The 15,368-nt window shown below is 63.8% G+C and overlaps 2 protein-coding genes across 3 annotated transcripts; one reads left to right on the top strand and one right to left on the bottom strand.

Moving 5' to 3' along the window:
• Positions 1 to 501: 501 nt before the first annotated feature.
• On the bottom strand, positions 502 to 4,914 carry TMEM129 (transmembrane protein 129, E3 ubiquitin ligase). The gene is made up of 4 exons (XM_068975765.1): positions 4,638 to 4,914; positions 2,811 to 3,285; positions 2,172 to 2,331; positions 502 to 2,037 (listed from the first exon to the last, which is right to left on the bottom strand). The coding sequence occupies exons 1-4, from the start codon at positions 4,840 to 4,842 to the stop codon at positions 1,789 to 1,791; spliced, it is 1,089 nt and encodes a 362-aa protein (XP_068831866.1). The 5' UTR covers positions 4,843 to 4,914; the 3' UTR covers positions 502 to 1,788.
• Positions 4,915 to 5,512: 598 nt separating this feature from the next.
• Positions 5,513 to 14,990, top strand: TACC3 (transforming acidic coiled-coil containing protein 3). 2 transcript variants are annotated; one of them, XM_068975762.1, is made up of 16 exons: positions 5,513 to 5,573; positions 7,114 to 7,276; positions 7,445 to 7,587; positions 8,921 to 9,784; positions 10,277 to 10,343; positions 10,467 to 10,611; positions 11,726 to 11,778; positions 12,007 to 12,095; positions 12,190 to 12,394; positions 12,561 to 12,665; positions 13,049 to 13,125; positions 13,270 to 13,313; positions 13,701 to 13,861; positions 14,396 to 14,502; positions 14,620 to 14,740; positions 14,865 to 14,990. In XM_068975762.1, the coding sequence occupies exons 2-16, from the start codon at positions 7,115 to 7,117 to the stop codon at positions 14,928 to 14,930; spliced, it is 2,409 nt and encodes an 802-aa protein (XP_068831863.1). In that variant the 5' UTR covers positions 5,513 to 5,573; position 7,114; the 3' UTR covers positions 14,931 to 14,990. The 2 variants fall into 2 exon arrangements, with proteins under 2 accessions (XP_068831863.1, XP_068831862.1); XM_068975761.1 differs by lacking the exons at positions 14,396 to 14,502; positions 14,620 to 14,740; positions 14,865 to 14,990 and having other exon boundaries at positions 13,701 to 14,227.
• The last annotated feature ends 378 nt before the right edge of the window (positions 14,991 to 15,368 follow it).

The following is a 15,368-nucleotide window of genomic DNA, read 5'->3' as shown; positions in this document are numbered from 1 at the left end:
AGAGTCAGACATGACTTAGTGACTAAACTATCAGAGAAGGACTATAATGAAAAAAAAAAAGTATCTCCAAGATAAAGTAAATTCCAGCCCACTGGCTTTCAGTGGGCTGCGTGTACTTTATAAGCATGTTCAGGGTCCAGCAGCAGCATAAGGGAGCACGGAGCTTGTGCTGCTGAGGAGCTCTCCCAGCCAAGCAGCTGTGCCAGCAGGCTCTGCGTGGGACCCAGCAGCAAGCACATGGCTGCAGGCCTCACCCAGCAGGGCTCACCACCTTGGATCACCAGTGTCCTTCACGTCGGCCCCTGCATCTGGAGCACGTGTATGCTAACCCCTCCCCCCACCCCTACCCTCCAGGACCCATCCACAAAGGCTCCCTGGAAGTAAGTTTTTGAGACCCCAGCAAGAACATCAGGGGAAGATTCTTCCCTTTATTCTGAAGAAAAGACGCACAATAAAGAGGCCATTTCTAAGATGGCCTCGCCCCAGTTGTTTGAGTATCAGGAGAAACAAAATATTGATAACTTCATACTAACGTTTTATTCAATAGCATACCACTTTGCTACAATAGGTATATCTTTATAAAACTAAGTAACCGTCTCTTGTAGAAAAGACAACCCCAGGCCTGGCTCTCCCTTGCCAGAGTTTGAAATTCCAGGCTGAGGCCGGGCATGGCTCCTGGCTGCCCTTCTGACGGCTGTCCCCTGTGGGTGCCCCCGGAAGACCACGAATCTGGGCTTGCTCACTTCCAAATCTCTGGGCTCAATGCAGCCTTGGTTGAGTTCATTCCATCTAACCTGCTTAGAAGGACCACGTTTAGGAGGCTCAGGGCCCCTCCAACAGCCACATTCAAAGCTGTACCCAGGAGCCCAGCACTTCCCCCTGCCCTCCACCTCACCACCCAGAATTGGGGAGGCAGCTGTCATTGCCTTGACTGCCAGGCACTCCCCTTCTGAAGCGGGTGGGCCTGTGGGGAGCCTCACGCTGGGTCCCCACAATCTTGCTGTCTGGATACAAGATGTCGCTGCGCAACCAGGAGTCTGAGACAGCCCATTCCCTGTTCTCGTGGGAGCACCAGAAGGCACATGGCCACAGGCCCCTCAAAGGGGTGGGCAGCCCCACATGCACTTGGCCAAGGGAAAGGCAGGTGAAAACAGGCCCTGATGGAAAGCCCGAAGCATCTCTGGGTAGGGGGCGGATGGGGGCCACCCCACCCAGGAGGGCGCCCTCGGCTGGCCGCGGTCACCAGGAGGCCCTGGGCAATGCTCGTGCCCTCCACCGCCAGGCTCTGCACTGGGTCTTCAGAGCAGCCTCGTGGGGAGGGCGACCATGCCGCAGGGCCAGCGGCCAGCCTGGCAACGGAACCGTGACAGACTGCAGTCGTAGACAAATCCAAGTCTGTCGTGTAACTGAGGAGCAGTTCAGACTTTTGTGCCCCATACGTTTAAGGCAAGCGGCTAGGTTAGGGTCATCTGGGGCAGACCAAGGGGAAGCCCAGAACACAGCTCGGGGGCCACAGAATGCTCTGGAGATGGACCCGACACCATGCTCTGCGTGCCCAGCACTGGCCCCTGGTCGGAAAAACAGAGAGTGAAGGAGGCAGAGGTGCTGAAGACCACCCCACTGCCAGGGACACAACTTCAGGAGGAAGGTTCTGCCAAAACCGCAGCCAGGCCCTTCCGCAGCCTCGGGGCACCAATGAGTCGCTGCACGGAAGATCTGCCCACAGCAGCGCCGAGGACCAGAGGCCCGTCTTCCCCTGGAGGCGGCCGCAGGGTCCCCCCAGGGGGCTCAGCGCACGGCACACACGTCCAGGATACAGAAGCGCGCGCGGCAGGTGGGGCAGGGCACACGGCTGGCCAGCCAGGTGTCGGGGCGCTGCGGGTCCTGGCGGCTGGCGAACCACTTGCCCATGCAGGTGAGGCACCACATGGGGCGGCAGCGGCACTGCTGGCACTCGCCCGCGGCCGCCGCCTGGCAGTTCTTCACCAGCTTCACGCTGGCCCGAGTCTGCATGCAGCCGATGCAGGCCTCCAGGTCCTGCAGGCAGAGGCCAGGTGGTCAGAGGAAGCTCGGTCGGGCTGCCCTGGGGATGGGGCTCCTGCCCTGCCCCAGGAGAGGCGGTCCACGGCGGCCCAGCTGTGGGAACCCACCTCCCCTGCCCAACCCCCTACCTGGCTGCTGGGGACCGAGTAGGCCGGGTTGACCTCCACCAGGGAGGCGAAGGTCTCCAGGAAGAGGTCGCCCAGGCTCTGGTGGATGACCACGTTGGCCACGCTGCGGATGGGCGCCCGGAGCTTCTCACACAGCTCGCCGTACTCCGTGGAGTTCAGCCTGTAGAGGTGGACACTGCTGGGCAGGGCCCACTAGAGATGGCCGTGGGTCCAGAGCCCACTGGCCCAGTGCTGCCCATGGGCCTCTCCTTGGGACATGCGGAGGGGCCCGGAGGGTGGGAGAACTGCAGCAGAGGGCCTGGCCCTCGGCAGGTTCAGGCCCAAGACGGGTCCAGGAGGGGCGGGCAGGCCTGCCACAGCCTGAACTAGACAGAAGCACCTCGGCCCCGGCCCAGGCTCAGGGCTGAGGGAGCCACTGAGCATCTGTCCCATACAGTGGCCCCCAGACACCCTCCATGTGCTCCTGCCGAGGCGCCGGGAAAACAGCTCAGAGCAGGCTGAGAAGAAAGAGGAAACGCAGAGGACCTGAGGGAGGGGCACTCCAGAAGGACCAGCTCCCACCCACCCCGGCCCCTGAGCAACACCAAGAGCAGACCAAGGGTGCACCACCCCAGCGGCCCCAGCCGCAGGCCCGCCTACCGGATGTCGAAGGCCTGCACGGCAGGGTTGGCGCTGGCCACGCGGATGGTGAGCAGCTGCACGGGCAGGTGCGAGTCTGGGGCGAGGTCGTGCTGCTGAGACTCCATCAGGGTCAGGTGCACGTCCTGCTGCTGGGCCACGTGCACGCGGTACGTGGTCACCTTCATCACCCACGTGTCCGTCACGATCACACGGGCACCCGGCACCCCGGTGGCAAACTTGTCAATCCGCCGGAACTCCGTGTTCACGGAGGAAGCCACAGCCCGCCAGCCCAACCGTGGGAGGGCATAGAGGGCCAGGGTGCGGGCCAGGGGGTGGCGGGCCCACCGGTCCCGGGACCAGTAGTAGATCAGGGTACAGGCGATGGCGGGCAGCATCAACGCTATTAGGAGGAAGGCCCGCCAGGTCTCCGGGGTCTGGCTGGGGTAGTAGAGCTGCTTTTCCGAGGCTGCAAAGCACATGCCCACATAGTAGCCTAAAAGGGACGGGCAAGCTTCAGCAGAGGTTGGGACTGCCCGGCTGCCAGCCTCCCCAGTGCTGACCCTGTCCCTTGGTGGGACTGGGGGAGGCCTCTTCCTTTAATCCCCAGCCTTGGATCTGGCTCTCTGCCACGGTCAGCTCCCAGGGCAAGGCCATGGTACCCCAGGGCAGGTGGGCCTTGTCCAGCTCCATAGCTGACTCAACTGAGTACCTGTCCAGTGAGCAGAAAACATTCTCATCTTACTACTCTAGCTTTGTAAAACCACATATGAGTAGAGGAAATAAAATGAGAAAATCCTAGAAAAGCAAAAATAAGCACAAGGATACGGTGTCACCCAATGCAGAGCTGCCCACAGGCCGTCTTGGGACTGGATCTCAGCCTCTGGGTCCCACCTACTCTGAGGAAGCAGACCAGAGTATGGCCCATCCCAGAACCGGGACGTCGTGGACCAGACAGCAAACAAACAGTGACAAGAGCAAGGGACATGGGAGCCAGCTCCAGGCCCCTGGTGGCCAGATGGGGGTCAATTTGCATATCAAAGTTAATAACGTGGACAGTGACCTGCAGGAAGGGTTTGAAGTTGCAAAAATAGTAATAAATGCTATTGATCAAACTGATACATGATAAGTAACTCATGTGGCAATAAACAACACTTCTCTGAAGTTCCAAAAGGGCTTCTCTAGGATTTCCCAGGCCATGCAGCGGTTAAGAATCGGCCTGCCAACGCGGAGGACATGGGTTTGATTTCTGGGCCCGGAAGATCCCACATGCTGCAGAGCAACTAAGCCCGGTGCCACAACTACTGGAATCTGCGTGCTTTAAGGCTTGCAACAGAGTATCTCCCACGCGACTAGAGAAAGACCTCGGGCAACAACGAAGACCCAGCACACCCGTGAATAAAATTATATTTTTTTTAAAGGGTAGGGGTGAGGGTGGGAGCCTTCCCTAGTGTTCAGTGGCAAAGATCCTGCCTGCCAATGCGGGAGATGAGGGTTCGATCCCTGGGTCAGGAAGATCCACTGGAGGCGGAAATGACACTCGACTGCCGTCACCCTCTCTGCCTGCCTTTCCCGCACCCATCTTCCAAGGAGATTGGAACAGGCCACCCCTAGGGGCATCAGTTAACTCATACCTGACCTGTCCGCCGAGAGCCAGCTCACCACTTGCCCCAGTGAGCAGAGCACCCCCTTCCCCAGGGTTCTGAGCTCGCCTCTCCGCCAGGTACCTGCAAGGGGCAGCACTTCCCCGAGCACACGGACGATCCCCTCGCAGCCTCGGCTCTCCAGCACGGGACCCCGCCCCCCGCCCCTCCCGCTCCGGGTTCCGGAGGTCGGCCCCCGGCTCACCGAGGGGCAGCAGCGAGTGGCACAGCAGCGTGGCGGCCGTGCGGCGCAGGTGATAGGGCACGAAGGCGGCGTCCTCGCTGCCCAGCCACCCCGACAGCAGGTTCTGCACCGTGAGCCCGGCCGAGTGGAACTCGGTGGGGGTGAACACGAAGCACACGGCGAACACCAGGTAGGCCAGCGTGAAGGTGACCTCAGGGCTGTCCATCGCGCCGCCGTCGCCGCCGGGAAACCGGCCCGGCGAGGGCCGCCACCCAGCGTAGCGAACCGGCCACAGCGTCCGGGTCCAGTAGGCGCCCGGCGGCGCGGGGCGCTCTGGGAAACGGAGTCCCTGCCCTCGGGGCACTCGCGGGGCGCTCTGGGAGATGGAGTCCCGCGGAGTATTTTGGGAAATGAAGTTCTCGAGCCCCTCGTGCGACACACCCCCCACCCCCACCCCCCCCCTCCCCCACATCGCGAGCCGCCCCTACAGTTCTCGCGAGGGTTTGGCTCTTCCCCCCACGACCCGCTTGGGGGCGGCGCTGCACTCGATCCCATTGCCCAGCTGGGGAAACTGAGACTCGGGGGAGAGGCTCTCGGGCCCTGATTTCCGCGCAGCTCAGGCGCGTCCGCACCAAAGCCCGGGATTCCTGGGAGACGGCGGGCTCCGCAGTCACCGTCCACCCGCGTGCGGCCTCCCCTCTAGGCGCGTCAGGCGAGCCGCCTTTACTGAGGAATCCGGCGACCGCCGCGCCCAGCGTGCCCTCGCCCCGGAAACGAAACCTCCTAGTGGGCGTGGGCTGGCGTTCTGCCGCCCATTGGCTGTCGGCGCCCCGCGCCCCGCCCCAGCCACGCGCTGATTGGCCGCGCTCGCCAACCGTCGGTATTTGAATCGGCGGCGGGCAGAGGGGCTGCGGAACTCGGCACCTCCCACCCTGGGCTCCGCGCCGCGGCCGACAGGTAAGGGGGCGACGGCGGGGTCCCGGCTCGGGGCTCCGGTCCTGCCTCTAGCCGGGGCTTGGGGCTTTGTCGGCCTGGGTCTGCCTGCCGCGCTGGCGACCTCCCCGCCCCAGACCGGGGCCTATGCCGCCTCCGGCTCCGCCCTCCTCGCGGTCTGGGCCGTTCTCCCGCCGTCCCTCACTCCGCCGGCCCGGCCGCAACCGGGAGCAGAGCAGATGGGCTCCCACCCCCGCCTCCCGAGACGCCCGGTGATTCCGAGCCTGAGTCCACGCGCGCCGCTGCCCTGCGCCCAGCACTGGCCTCCCGATCCCCGCCCCTCTGGGTCCAGCCCCACCCGGACCCATCGCCGACTCCTGCCGCACCTGATTCGGCAGACCGCCCTCACCCTAGGTCCCCAGTCCCTCCCCGCCTCCCCGGCCAGCCCTCCTCTTCTCCAAAGACCCCTCCTCTTGAGCAGAAGCCCTCGTTATTAGTAGAAGCCAAACTCCGGAAGGCTGCCGTCATTGCTCTCCCACCTTCCCCCAGGGCAAGGAGGAAGTTTGCCAAAAAGGCGTCCTGTCTGTCTGCTCTCCGTCCTGTGTCCTGCAGCCATCCAGCCCCCCTCCCCTGTTTACTCAGTTGTTCAGGCCAAACCTCAAGAGTGAGTGGCCCCTAGCTCAGGCTCATCTTTCCCGTCTCCGGACGCAGTGTGTGAGCCCGATGCCAAGAGGGGCTGACCACGCCCCCTGGCCCAGTGCCAGAGCCTCTGACCCCGCCCCCACCCCCACCCCCCGCCCCGCTTCCCTCCTACCCCTCTTGTCGTCCACAGGCAGCCCCTACCCCCAAAGCCCTTCGAGGTGGCTTGTCACCCTGACCTCCCCCTCTTTTAAAAGCCACCCTTTCTCCCGTGCCCCAGCCACCTGGCCTCCTCAACCACAGTCCCCAGGGTCCCCACCGCCAGCGAGTACCTGTAGTGCCCCCACGAGGCAAATGCCCAGTCCTCTGGTGACTCCTAAGTTGGGAGTGCCATGCCACTGACCATCGTGAGGGCCTCAGGAAGGAGGAATGAGACTCTCCTGGAACCCCTGGGCCTGATTGGAGGCCCCTGATGGAGACACTCAACTCCCCACAGGTGACTCGACACCTGCTGCTTGTTGCCTCCTCCAGCTCCTCCTCGGCCATGCTGCTGGGCCCTGTTGCGTTTCTGTTCTCCACGACCTGGGCAGCTGCTCCACTTGATGGAGGGGCCCAGGCTTCCTCTGCCGCTTCAGTTTCATCACAGATCAGCCCTTATCTGTCTCTGAACTTTTACCCACAAAGTTCAAGTTGTTTTAATCACCTGAGCCTTCCCTCCTGCCCTATTAGCTGAAGGCTCCTCTGGCTCTTACTCCTGGGAGGTGGCAGCTCCCTTGGAGCAAGATGGGGACTGCCTGGCAGAAGACACACTGCCTGAGGTCTGACCCACCTGTGCCGAAGGGGGACATCTCCCTGCAGCACCATGGGTCAGCCCTGTCACTGTCACCTATGAGCGTCACTGACACCCAACTGCCTGCTTTTCCAGAATGAGTCTGCATATCTTCAGTGACGGAAATGTCACTGGTGACAAAAGTACAGAAAACTGCGACTTCCTGTTTTCACCACCGGAACTTACCGGAAGATCATCTGTTCTCCGTCTGTCACAGAAAGAGAATGTGCCCCCGAAGAGCACAGCCAAAGCTGTGAAGGTGAGCACGCTGGGCCCCTGCGTTCCATCCGCCGTGTGTCCCACGAGAGGTCGCCCTGGCACCTGCTTTCCTGGCAACTTACTGCGCTGCCCAGGCAGGGCATGGTGCTGCCAGAGGGGTGTCAAAGACTTGAATTATTGAGCAGGTGCCCTCTTCTCTCCCCAACAGGTGACTTTTCAGACACCTCTGCGGGACCCACAGACACACAGGATCTTAAGTCCCAGCGTGGGCAGCAAGCTCGAAGCCTGTTTTGCTCTGGGCGACCCCATTGGGTTAGGAAACTGCCATCAAATCTACACCCAGAAAGAGAAGTAAGTGTGGGGTTGTCTGACGTACTGCTGTCCGTAGCCTCCGGGATTCAGCAGAAAAGCTCTGTTCACAGAGTCTGCCACACCCGGTTAGGCTCCTCCTGGTCTCTGCCGTGTGTCCTGCGTGGCCCAAAGCACCTCAGAAACCGTTTGTTACTGGAAAAGTGAATGATGGAACGGAGGAGGCACAGACACCACATTCAGCTCCTCTGTTGTGCTCTTGCCAGCAGATGGATTGGTTTCTGTTCCTCTAACTTCATGAAGTTCTGGTGGAATCTCCAAAGAGGGGGTGCTCTGCGGCTCTGCTGCTGTGTTAGCACGCTTGGGGAATCTCCTGTGCTCAGCAGCAAGCCTGGGAGAGGGCTTACGGACAGGCCTTGCTGCTAAAGGCATAGGAGCTGTCTGTTGGGTGATCCAGTTTGATGAATCAGATTGGAAACACTTGACTCTGACCAGCAGGAGCGTCTTTGCAGCCTCACCTGCCATTAGGTGTTTGGCTGGGTGTGGCGGTCAGCTCAGTGAACACCCAGGCTTTCCTGCCTCTGTCGAGAGACGGGGACCCTGGTGGCGGCTCTTCACCCCAGATTAGGCTGAATTTACCCAGCGAGTGCCCCCAAGGGACCCACTGAATCCAGAGTGGGAAGGGGCCTCACTAGCATACAAGTCCGCCTCATTCTGACTTTTACCGACTTACGTGGTCTAAAGCTTGCTTTTTCTTTTAAACTGGCTTCAGATGCGCAGAGAGAGGTGTAAAAGCAGAATCTCTCCAGGGCCCCTTCACCTCACTCACATCCCTGGGCTGCATTTCCACCTCCCCTTGGGTGGGAACTCCTCGCACCTGAATCCCCTCTACCCAGCTCTCCTCACTGCTTTTCAGCTGAATGAGATTAGAGGGACTCAGATACTGTCTGTTCATCAGAGCCCAGAGAGAGGGAGGCCAGCTCTGAGCTGCTCCGGCTGCGGGGAGCTGGGTCCTGCTTCTCCTGAAGGCCACGGCCTCCACCTGGCCTTTCTGTCTCCAGTGGGGAGCCTGACCCTCGTGTGCCCTGACTCTCCCTGATGACACAGTGGTGGTCCCCAGCCGGAAGGGGGACGTGGGCTGGTGCAGGGAAGCTCAGCGCTGACCGTCGTTGGTCAGGTTTCTGCTCTTGTCCCCTGCGTCTCCAGGGCCCGCCAGCACTGACTTGTGGGAATATTCTTGTGAAAGCTGGTCCCAAGGAGGGCGTTGACGCAGTGCTTCTTATTTTTGTATTTAGTTAATGTTTTCACATGGACTAAAATCTAACTAAAGTCCTAACTGGTTCGTTAGTGTTAACTAAGTTTGTTTTCTGAAAAGTCAACAGTTCACCAAGGAAACAGACACCAAAACGACCCATGGAATTCTCCAGAAGCCAGTACTGGTCAACGCCGAGCCGCCTTCAGAGGGCATGAGACCAGCCTCCGAAGACCAGCCTCCTGGTGGGCCCCCCTCAGCTCCCCTGGTCAGCCCGGGACCCTCAAACTCTTCCCAGATACCAGAGAGTGTTGAAAACCCCGAGGCCTCCCGAGGACCAGCGCCCGGCAGCCCTGAGTGCACCCAGGAGGAGCACGTCCACCCTCGGCCCTCAGAGGAGAGCATGCCCTTCGGCCCCGCGGCTCCAGAACAGCCCCCCAGGGTGGCGTCCCAGGACGCGGCAGAGGACCCACTCAGCACTACGGAAGGAGACTTGGAGGGGATCCCTGGTCCCCCGACTGGGCCCACCTCGCCCTCTGGTGCCCACCCTGGAGAAAAACCCCTCGTGGGCCTGCCTGGGGCGGCCCCAGCGGGCTCCGTGGACGCCACCGGACGCGAGGACACGGCCCTGACTGGCCCCAGAGAGGCTGCAGGGGCCACACACCCCGGTGCTCAGGGGGAGGAGGCCCGTGGCCCCGTCCGGCTGGAGTTCGACTTCTCTGACGCCACCAGCAAAAGGTCGCCCCCACTGCGGAAACGAGGGAAGGTCCTGGGTCTCAAGCCCCCCTCAAGGAGACCAGAGGCGAGGCCCGGAAAGGCCCCCCTGGAGGCGGGCAAGGGTTGCGAGCTCGCTCTCCCTGAGTCCGACGGCCTGAGCAGGGACGAGCCGGACGACCCAGAATGTAACCCGGCCACAGACAGTGGAGAAGCCCGGCCCCCGGAGCACCTGCAGAGCGGCCAGGCTGCAGAGGCCTTGTCTCTGAGCCGGTGAGCACGGGCTGGTGGTCCTCCAGGGCAGGCGTGAGACCAGAGATGTCGCATGTCCCCCAGGTGGGGCCCTGGGGACCAGCAGGGGAGCATCCCTTCGCTGCGGGGCGCCCTGGGGACGGGTGGGGTGCTCGTGTAGTCCAGGAGGGCCGTCTGCACCTCTGGAAGGTCCAGGAATACCCTGGCGCCTCTTCTGCCTCCCAGGGGTGCGCTCGGTGCTGAGCGTGGGCCTCAGCCTCCCGGGCTGGCTTCTGTGGCCATTTCCTAGCAGCCGTAGGATTCACTTATTTTTGCTTTTGCTTGAGTTGAAACGAGCTCAGGGCTCTTTGCCCACTCCTGAGGAGCGTGATTCTTGTGCAGGCAAGGTTGGGCGGGGTGGCTTTGTGGGGCCCCTGATGCGGCCCTGAGCCTGGCTTCTAGGGGAGGGGTCGCAGGACCTCAGCAGCTCGGAGCCGGGGGTGGGCTCAGGCCCTGCTGACCCCATCTCTTCAGGCAGGCGTGCTCAGATGACACACCCGGGACAAGGGCCCCAGTGAGGACGCCAGAAGCGGCGGGCGAGGTACGGGCGCGGCCACCACGTCTGCGGGCGCCACGGGCAGAGGGAGGCTGGTGGGGAGGGCACGCCGCTGCCCCTGCTCCCCTTGTTTCGGCCAGCCCCGCAGTGACCCCACCTCCCTTTCAGGGGGGGACCACAGGCTCTTCAGGGGGGTCGGCGCCCCTCAGCAGCCCAAGCAGCAAGCCACAGACTGCACACCCACCCCCCACCGAGAGAGAGCCGGAGCCCACCCTGGACCTGAGTGGGGAGCAGTTCCGGGACCCCGCGGAGGGTATGTGGTCGTCCGTCCTCAGCGCAGGAGGCAGCAGGCCGCCGAGCCAGGAGGGCTGTATGAACCGAGGCCCCTGGAGAGGGGGAGCCACCGCCCCCAGAGACAGGCTGAGCCGCCTTAGTGCAGCCGGGGCCTTTCAGGGCAGGAGAGCTCGCGGGTCTCCATCCCGTGAAGACCCCAGGCCTGAGGCAGGCAGGGCACAGGCCGAGGGTCTCTGGGGGGCTCTCTGTGGGGTCCTCACCGTGCCAGCGGGGCTGGGAGCCGGGAGGAGCGTCCCTCTGCCCCAGGGGCCCTGGCGTCACGTGTCCCTTCGTGTTGGTGGCGCTCTGCCTCGGGTCAGGGTGAGTCGGGGCTTCTCTCCTGGCCGAGCAGCGCCCCCGCCGTGGATGGCGCCTCGTCTCCTTCCACTGCTGCTCTGGCCCTCAGGGGCGGGCTGCCCGGAGCGCGCGCACTGCTGTCTGTCTCTGGGCGGGGGCCCAGCCTGGCTCCGCGGGGTCTGAGGTCCGGGGTGTGGCTGCATGGTAGGCTTGCTCCCTGATGCTGAGCGGCGCGCGTGCTCCTGACCTTCCTATGCTCAGTGCTTTGCCTGGTTTTACTCGGACTATTTTTGTTGTCACGCTGTTCCGACTCTAATATGATCCAGAGAAGAGCTGCTCCTCAGGCACGTGGCTTGCGGAGGCTGCCTTCACTCTCTCGATGGCGTTTTCAGGGGCGCAGACGTCCACGCTCAACCCCAGCTCGCTCTGCGCCGCTTGGGCTCCTGGTGTCAGCTTTAAATCTTTGTTTATGGCATCAGCCACCCTTGGGTTTTTAAGCAGAGTTCAGACTATCAGATAGTAAAGAACTCCTCCGTGGCGGTTCTCAACCAGGGCGACCTGGCCCCCAGGGAACGTTCCTGTGACGCCCCCGAACCCTCCAGCCCCAGGCACCCTGAGCAGCCCTGCTCTGTAGCAAAGGGCGCTTGGTCCAGGAGCCCAGGGAGGGGCGCTGTGCTGGGCACGGCCAAGCGCCAGGCTGGAGGGCACGCGGCTGACCTGGCCTTGTCTCGCTGAGGCCCGTGGGGGGCGGGCAGCCTGGGGCGGGCAGGGGGCGGCTGCTGTGACCCTCTTCTCAGTCCTAGGCGCAGGGGCCGAGGTGGACTACCTGGAGCAGTTTGGGGCATCCTCGGTGAGTACCCAGCATTGCTGCGGCCCCGCTGCCCGGGAGCAGGCTCTGCGTCCCTGGAGGCGGCGTCACCCCCGGCCCTTTGCTGCAGCCACTCTTCCCAGCGCAGTCCTGCCCCCGGCCCCCAGACCACTCGGCTCAGGCCCCAGAGGCGTCTTCCTGCGGGCTGGGCTCCCCCGAGGGATGGGGCAGGCACGCTGGGGAGACTGCTGACCCCGCCCCCCCTCGCAGTTTAAAGAGTCGGCCCTGAGGAAGCAGTCTCTGTACCTTAACTTCGACCCGCTCCTGCAGGACAGTCCTCGGAGGCTGGCACCCAGCAGGTACGCCCCACTGGCGGCAGGGGCAGGCAGGGGCGGGGGCTGGGCCCGCCTGGGGGCCCATTTGGTGAGCAGGCGTGCTCCTGTGTGCCCACAGCGGCGGCGGGCAGCCTGACGGGCCGCGGGGCCCACCTGTCCCGAGCACGGGTCTTCTGACCTCCGAGGAGTCCCCCGGGCTCATGCAGACGGCGGGCGGCTTCTCTCCCAGTCTCCGTACTCACAGTGCGGACGCACCTCCCTCTGGAAGCCCCCCGCAGGCCCAGCTGCTCGACCTGGACTTCCCAGGAGCCCCTGGCGTCCCTGTAAGTGCCTCCTCTCCTCTGCTTTAGAGACAGGCATATCCTAAGGACCTGGCCTCACAGGGTGGGTGGGGGCCGAGGCACTGCCTCTGGCCGCGCTGTGCTGTGGGGAGCCGGGGGGTGGAGGGCCACGCAGGGGAGCTCACGACCCTGCCGGTCTCTCCCGCAGATTCCTGGCCCTCCTCCGTGTGACCTCGGACCCGGGGCTCCACTGCTGCCTGTGGGGCCGATCGTGGACGTGCTGCAGTACAGCCAGAAGGACCTGGACTTGGCGGTGAGCGTGCGGGCGCGGCGGGGGTGGGCAGCATCCCAGGCTCCACTCACTGCGCCAGAACCGGGTGGTCCGGCAGCCGGGCGTCCTGTGTCCGCCCCCACGTGTGTCATGGAACCCGTAGCATGAGGGTCTGCGCCGCCCCGGGGGAGCGCCCCCCAGCCTCCTCACTGGTGATGGGACGAGGCCGGGGCGATGTCTAAGGTGGTGGAGGCCTGGGCTGGACCCTGCGGCGCCCAGCACCTCCCACCCGCCTCAGGCTGCCCCGCCCCGCCCCGCCCCTCCCGTGTTGGGAGGCGTCCCCCGCGCAGGACGTCCACCAAGTGGGGCGGGAGACATCAGCGCGGGGAGTGGCCCTGGGCCAACGCGGGCGTGTGACCACGCAGGTGGAGGCCACGCAGAAGGAGAACGAGGTGCTGCGGGGCAAGTGCGCGGCGCTGCAGGAGAGGCTCCTGGAGATGGGGTGAGTGCGGCGGGCGCGGGCGCGGGCCCTCTCCTCCCACCTCCCCTCTCCTCCCACCTCCCCTCTCCTCCCACCTCCCCTCTCCTCCCACCTCCCCTCTCCTCCCACCTCCCCTCTCCTCCCACCTCCCCTCTCCTCCCACAGGAAGATCATGGACAGCTTTGAGGGGACTGTCTACCAGGTGATGGGTGAGTGCTGCCCCCTGCCCCCTGCCCCCTGCCCCCTGCCCCCTGCCCCCTGCCCCCTGCCCCCTGCCCCCTACATCAGGGGCGGGGGTGGCGAGGCAGCAGGCAGGTTGGGTCCCTTCCCTGACGCTGCAGTGTCCACCCTGCCCTGGGGGCTGTGCGTCCCCCGGCAGCCTCCGTGGACGTTGGGCACTAACCGTGTCCAGGCTGGAAGCCCTGAGTGTGGAACAGGCCTGGGCTCACTGCCAGCTGCCTTGGTTTCTGGGCGGAGCCGGTGTTGAGGAGACGGCTGTTTTCTGGGCATCTGGAGCCCTAAGGGTCCGCCCTGGGAGGTCCCGAGAGGCAGACACCCTGCTGCCCATCAATCCGAGGTGCTGGTCTCCCCACCAGAGGAATCTCAGAAACAGAAGGAGCTCGCCAAGGCCGAAATGCAGAAGGTCCTGAAGGAGAAAGCACAGCTGACGGCCGACCTGCACTCCATGGAGAAGTCATTCTCCGACCTCTTTAAGCGGTTTGAGAAACAGAAGGAGGTGATCGAAGGCTACCGCACGGTGGGTGCTGGGCCAGCCTGGGGCCCGGGGAGGGGTGGGGGCCCTGCAGGAGGAGGGGCTGAGCATAGCCCTGGTGCGGAGCCTGGCAAGAAGCGAGAAGCAGGCCCGCAGGTGGGGCCCGGCTCAGCCCTGCCTCTGCCTGCACCCTGGGCTCTTGGCTCGTCACCTGCGACAGGACATGGTGCCCGCGAGGCGTCCGCGTGGGCCTGTGCGGAGAACGCGGGCCTGTGCTGGTCGCTGCGTCGTCCCCACCGCCACGCGGCAGGGCCCCCGCCCCCAGAGCCCGGGGCTCGGGGAACGAGACAGGCTGTTCCGGGGCCTGGTGCCTGACCCAGGTTCCCCCACAGTGCCTGGACAGAGCCCCCGTGGCAGGGCCCTGAGGGGCGGGCAGGGTCCCGGGTTGGGGTCAGGGAGGCCTGGGCTGTCTGCAGGGAAACAGGCGGGCTGCTCCCACGTGGCCTTTTCCACGGCTGCTCCATGAACCCCCAAAGAGCTGGGCCTCGGCTCAGGGCTCAGCGTCCATCTTCCTCCCAGAACGAAGAGTCGCTGAAGAAGTGTGTCGAGGATTACATAGAGAGGGTGGAGAAGGAGGCCCAGAAGTACCAGGCGCTGAAGGCCCAGGCGGAGGAGAAGCTTCAGCGGTGCGTGGGGAGGCGGGGCTCGGTGGGGTCAGGGTGGGGGCGCGGGGACTCGGGGGAGCAGGAGCCTAGGGGTGTCTGGCCCCGCCTGCGGCTCAGCCAGGCCCTCTGCTGTTCCAGGGCAAGCGAGGAGATCGCCCAGGTGCGCAGCAAGGCCCAGACGGACGCTCTGGCGCTGCAGGCGGTCCTGAGGAAAGAGCAGATGCGTGTCCACTCCCTGGAGAAGGTGGTGGAGCAGAAGGTGGGCGCAGGGTCCCTAGGCCAGCAGGGGCGGGGGCGGGCAGCCCTCGCAGCTCGGGAAGGCTCGGGGTGGCGCCAGGCTCCAAGCACTGTGAGAAACCCAGGGGCGCGACTCTCCTCCTCAGACTAAAGAGAACGATGAGCTGACCAGGATCTGTGACGACCTCATTTCCAAGATGAAGAGAATCTGACGCAACAGCCCTGACCTTGCTGTCTTCCGTGTGTGTGTGTCTGTCTGTCTGTCTAGGTTTTCCTTCTCTATTGACGTCAATTCTTTTTTCAATTTGTTTTTAAACTAGGTTGCTTTGGGAAAAAACTAAATAAAGTTTCTCTTAAGTCTAAGCAATAGAGCCGTCCTGGTCTTCATTAAAGGGGCAGTTTCTGGCTGATCTGGCCACAGCCGCTGTCCCTTTGATGCCTTCACCCCATCCCTGCCCGCACCTCGCAGCTGCCCGGCCGGCCACCAGCACCTCCTGGGTGTCGGCTGAGCGGGCCCTAGTCCCCCAGTCCACCTGGCCAGCCACGTGGTGCTGGGGTGGACACTGCAGCAACCACAGGTCTCGCAGACCAGTGCCTTCGTGGAAGAAAGGCAGCCGCGGCAGGGGTCCTGGTGAGGGCTGCAGGCCCCG

This window comes from Capricornis sumatraensis, chromosome 7, assembly GCF_032405125.1.
Source record: "Capricornis sumatraensis isolate serow.1 chromosome 7, serow.2, whole genome shotgun sequence".
Classification (NCBI taxonomy): Eukaryota; Metazoa; Chordata; class Mammalia; order Artiodactyla; family Bovidae; genus Capricornis; species Capricornis sumatraensis.
Note: the sequence above shows the minus strand (reverse complement) of the source record. Positions and strands in the feature narration are given on the sequence as shown.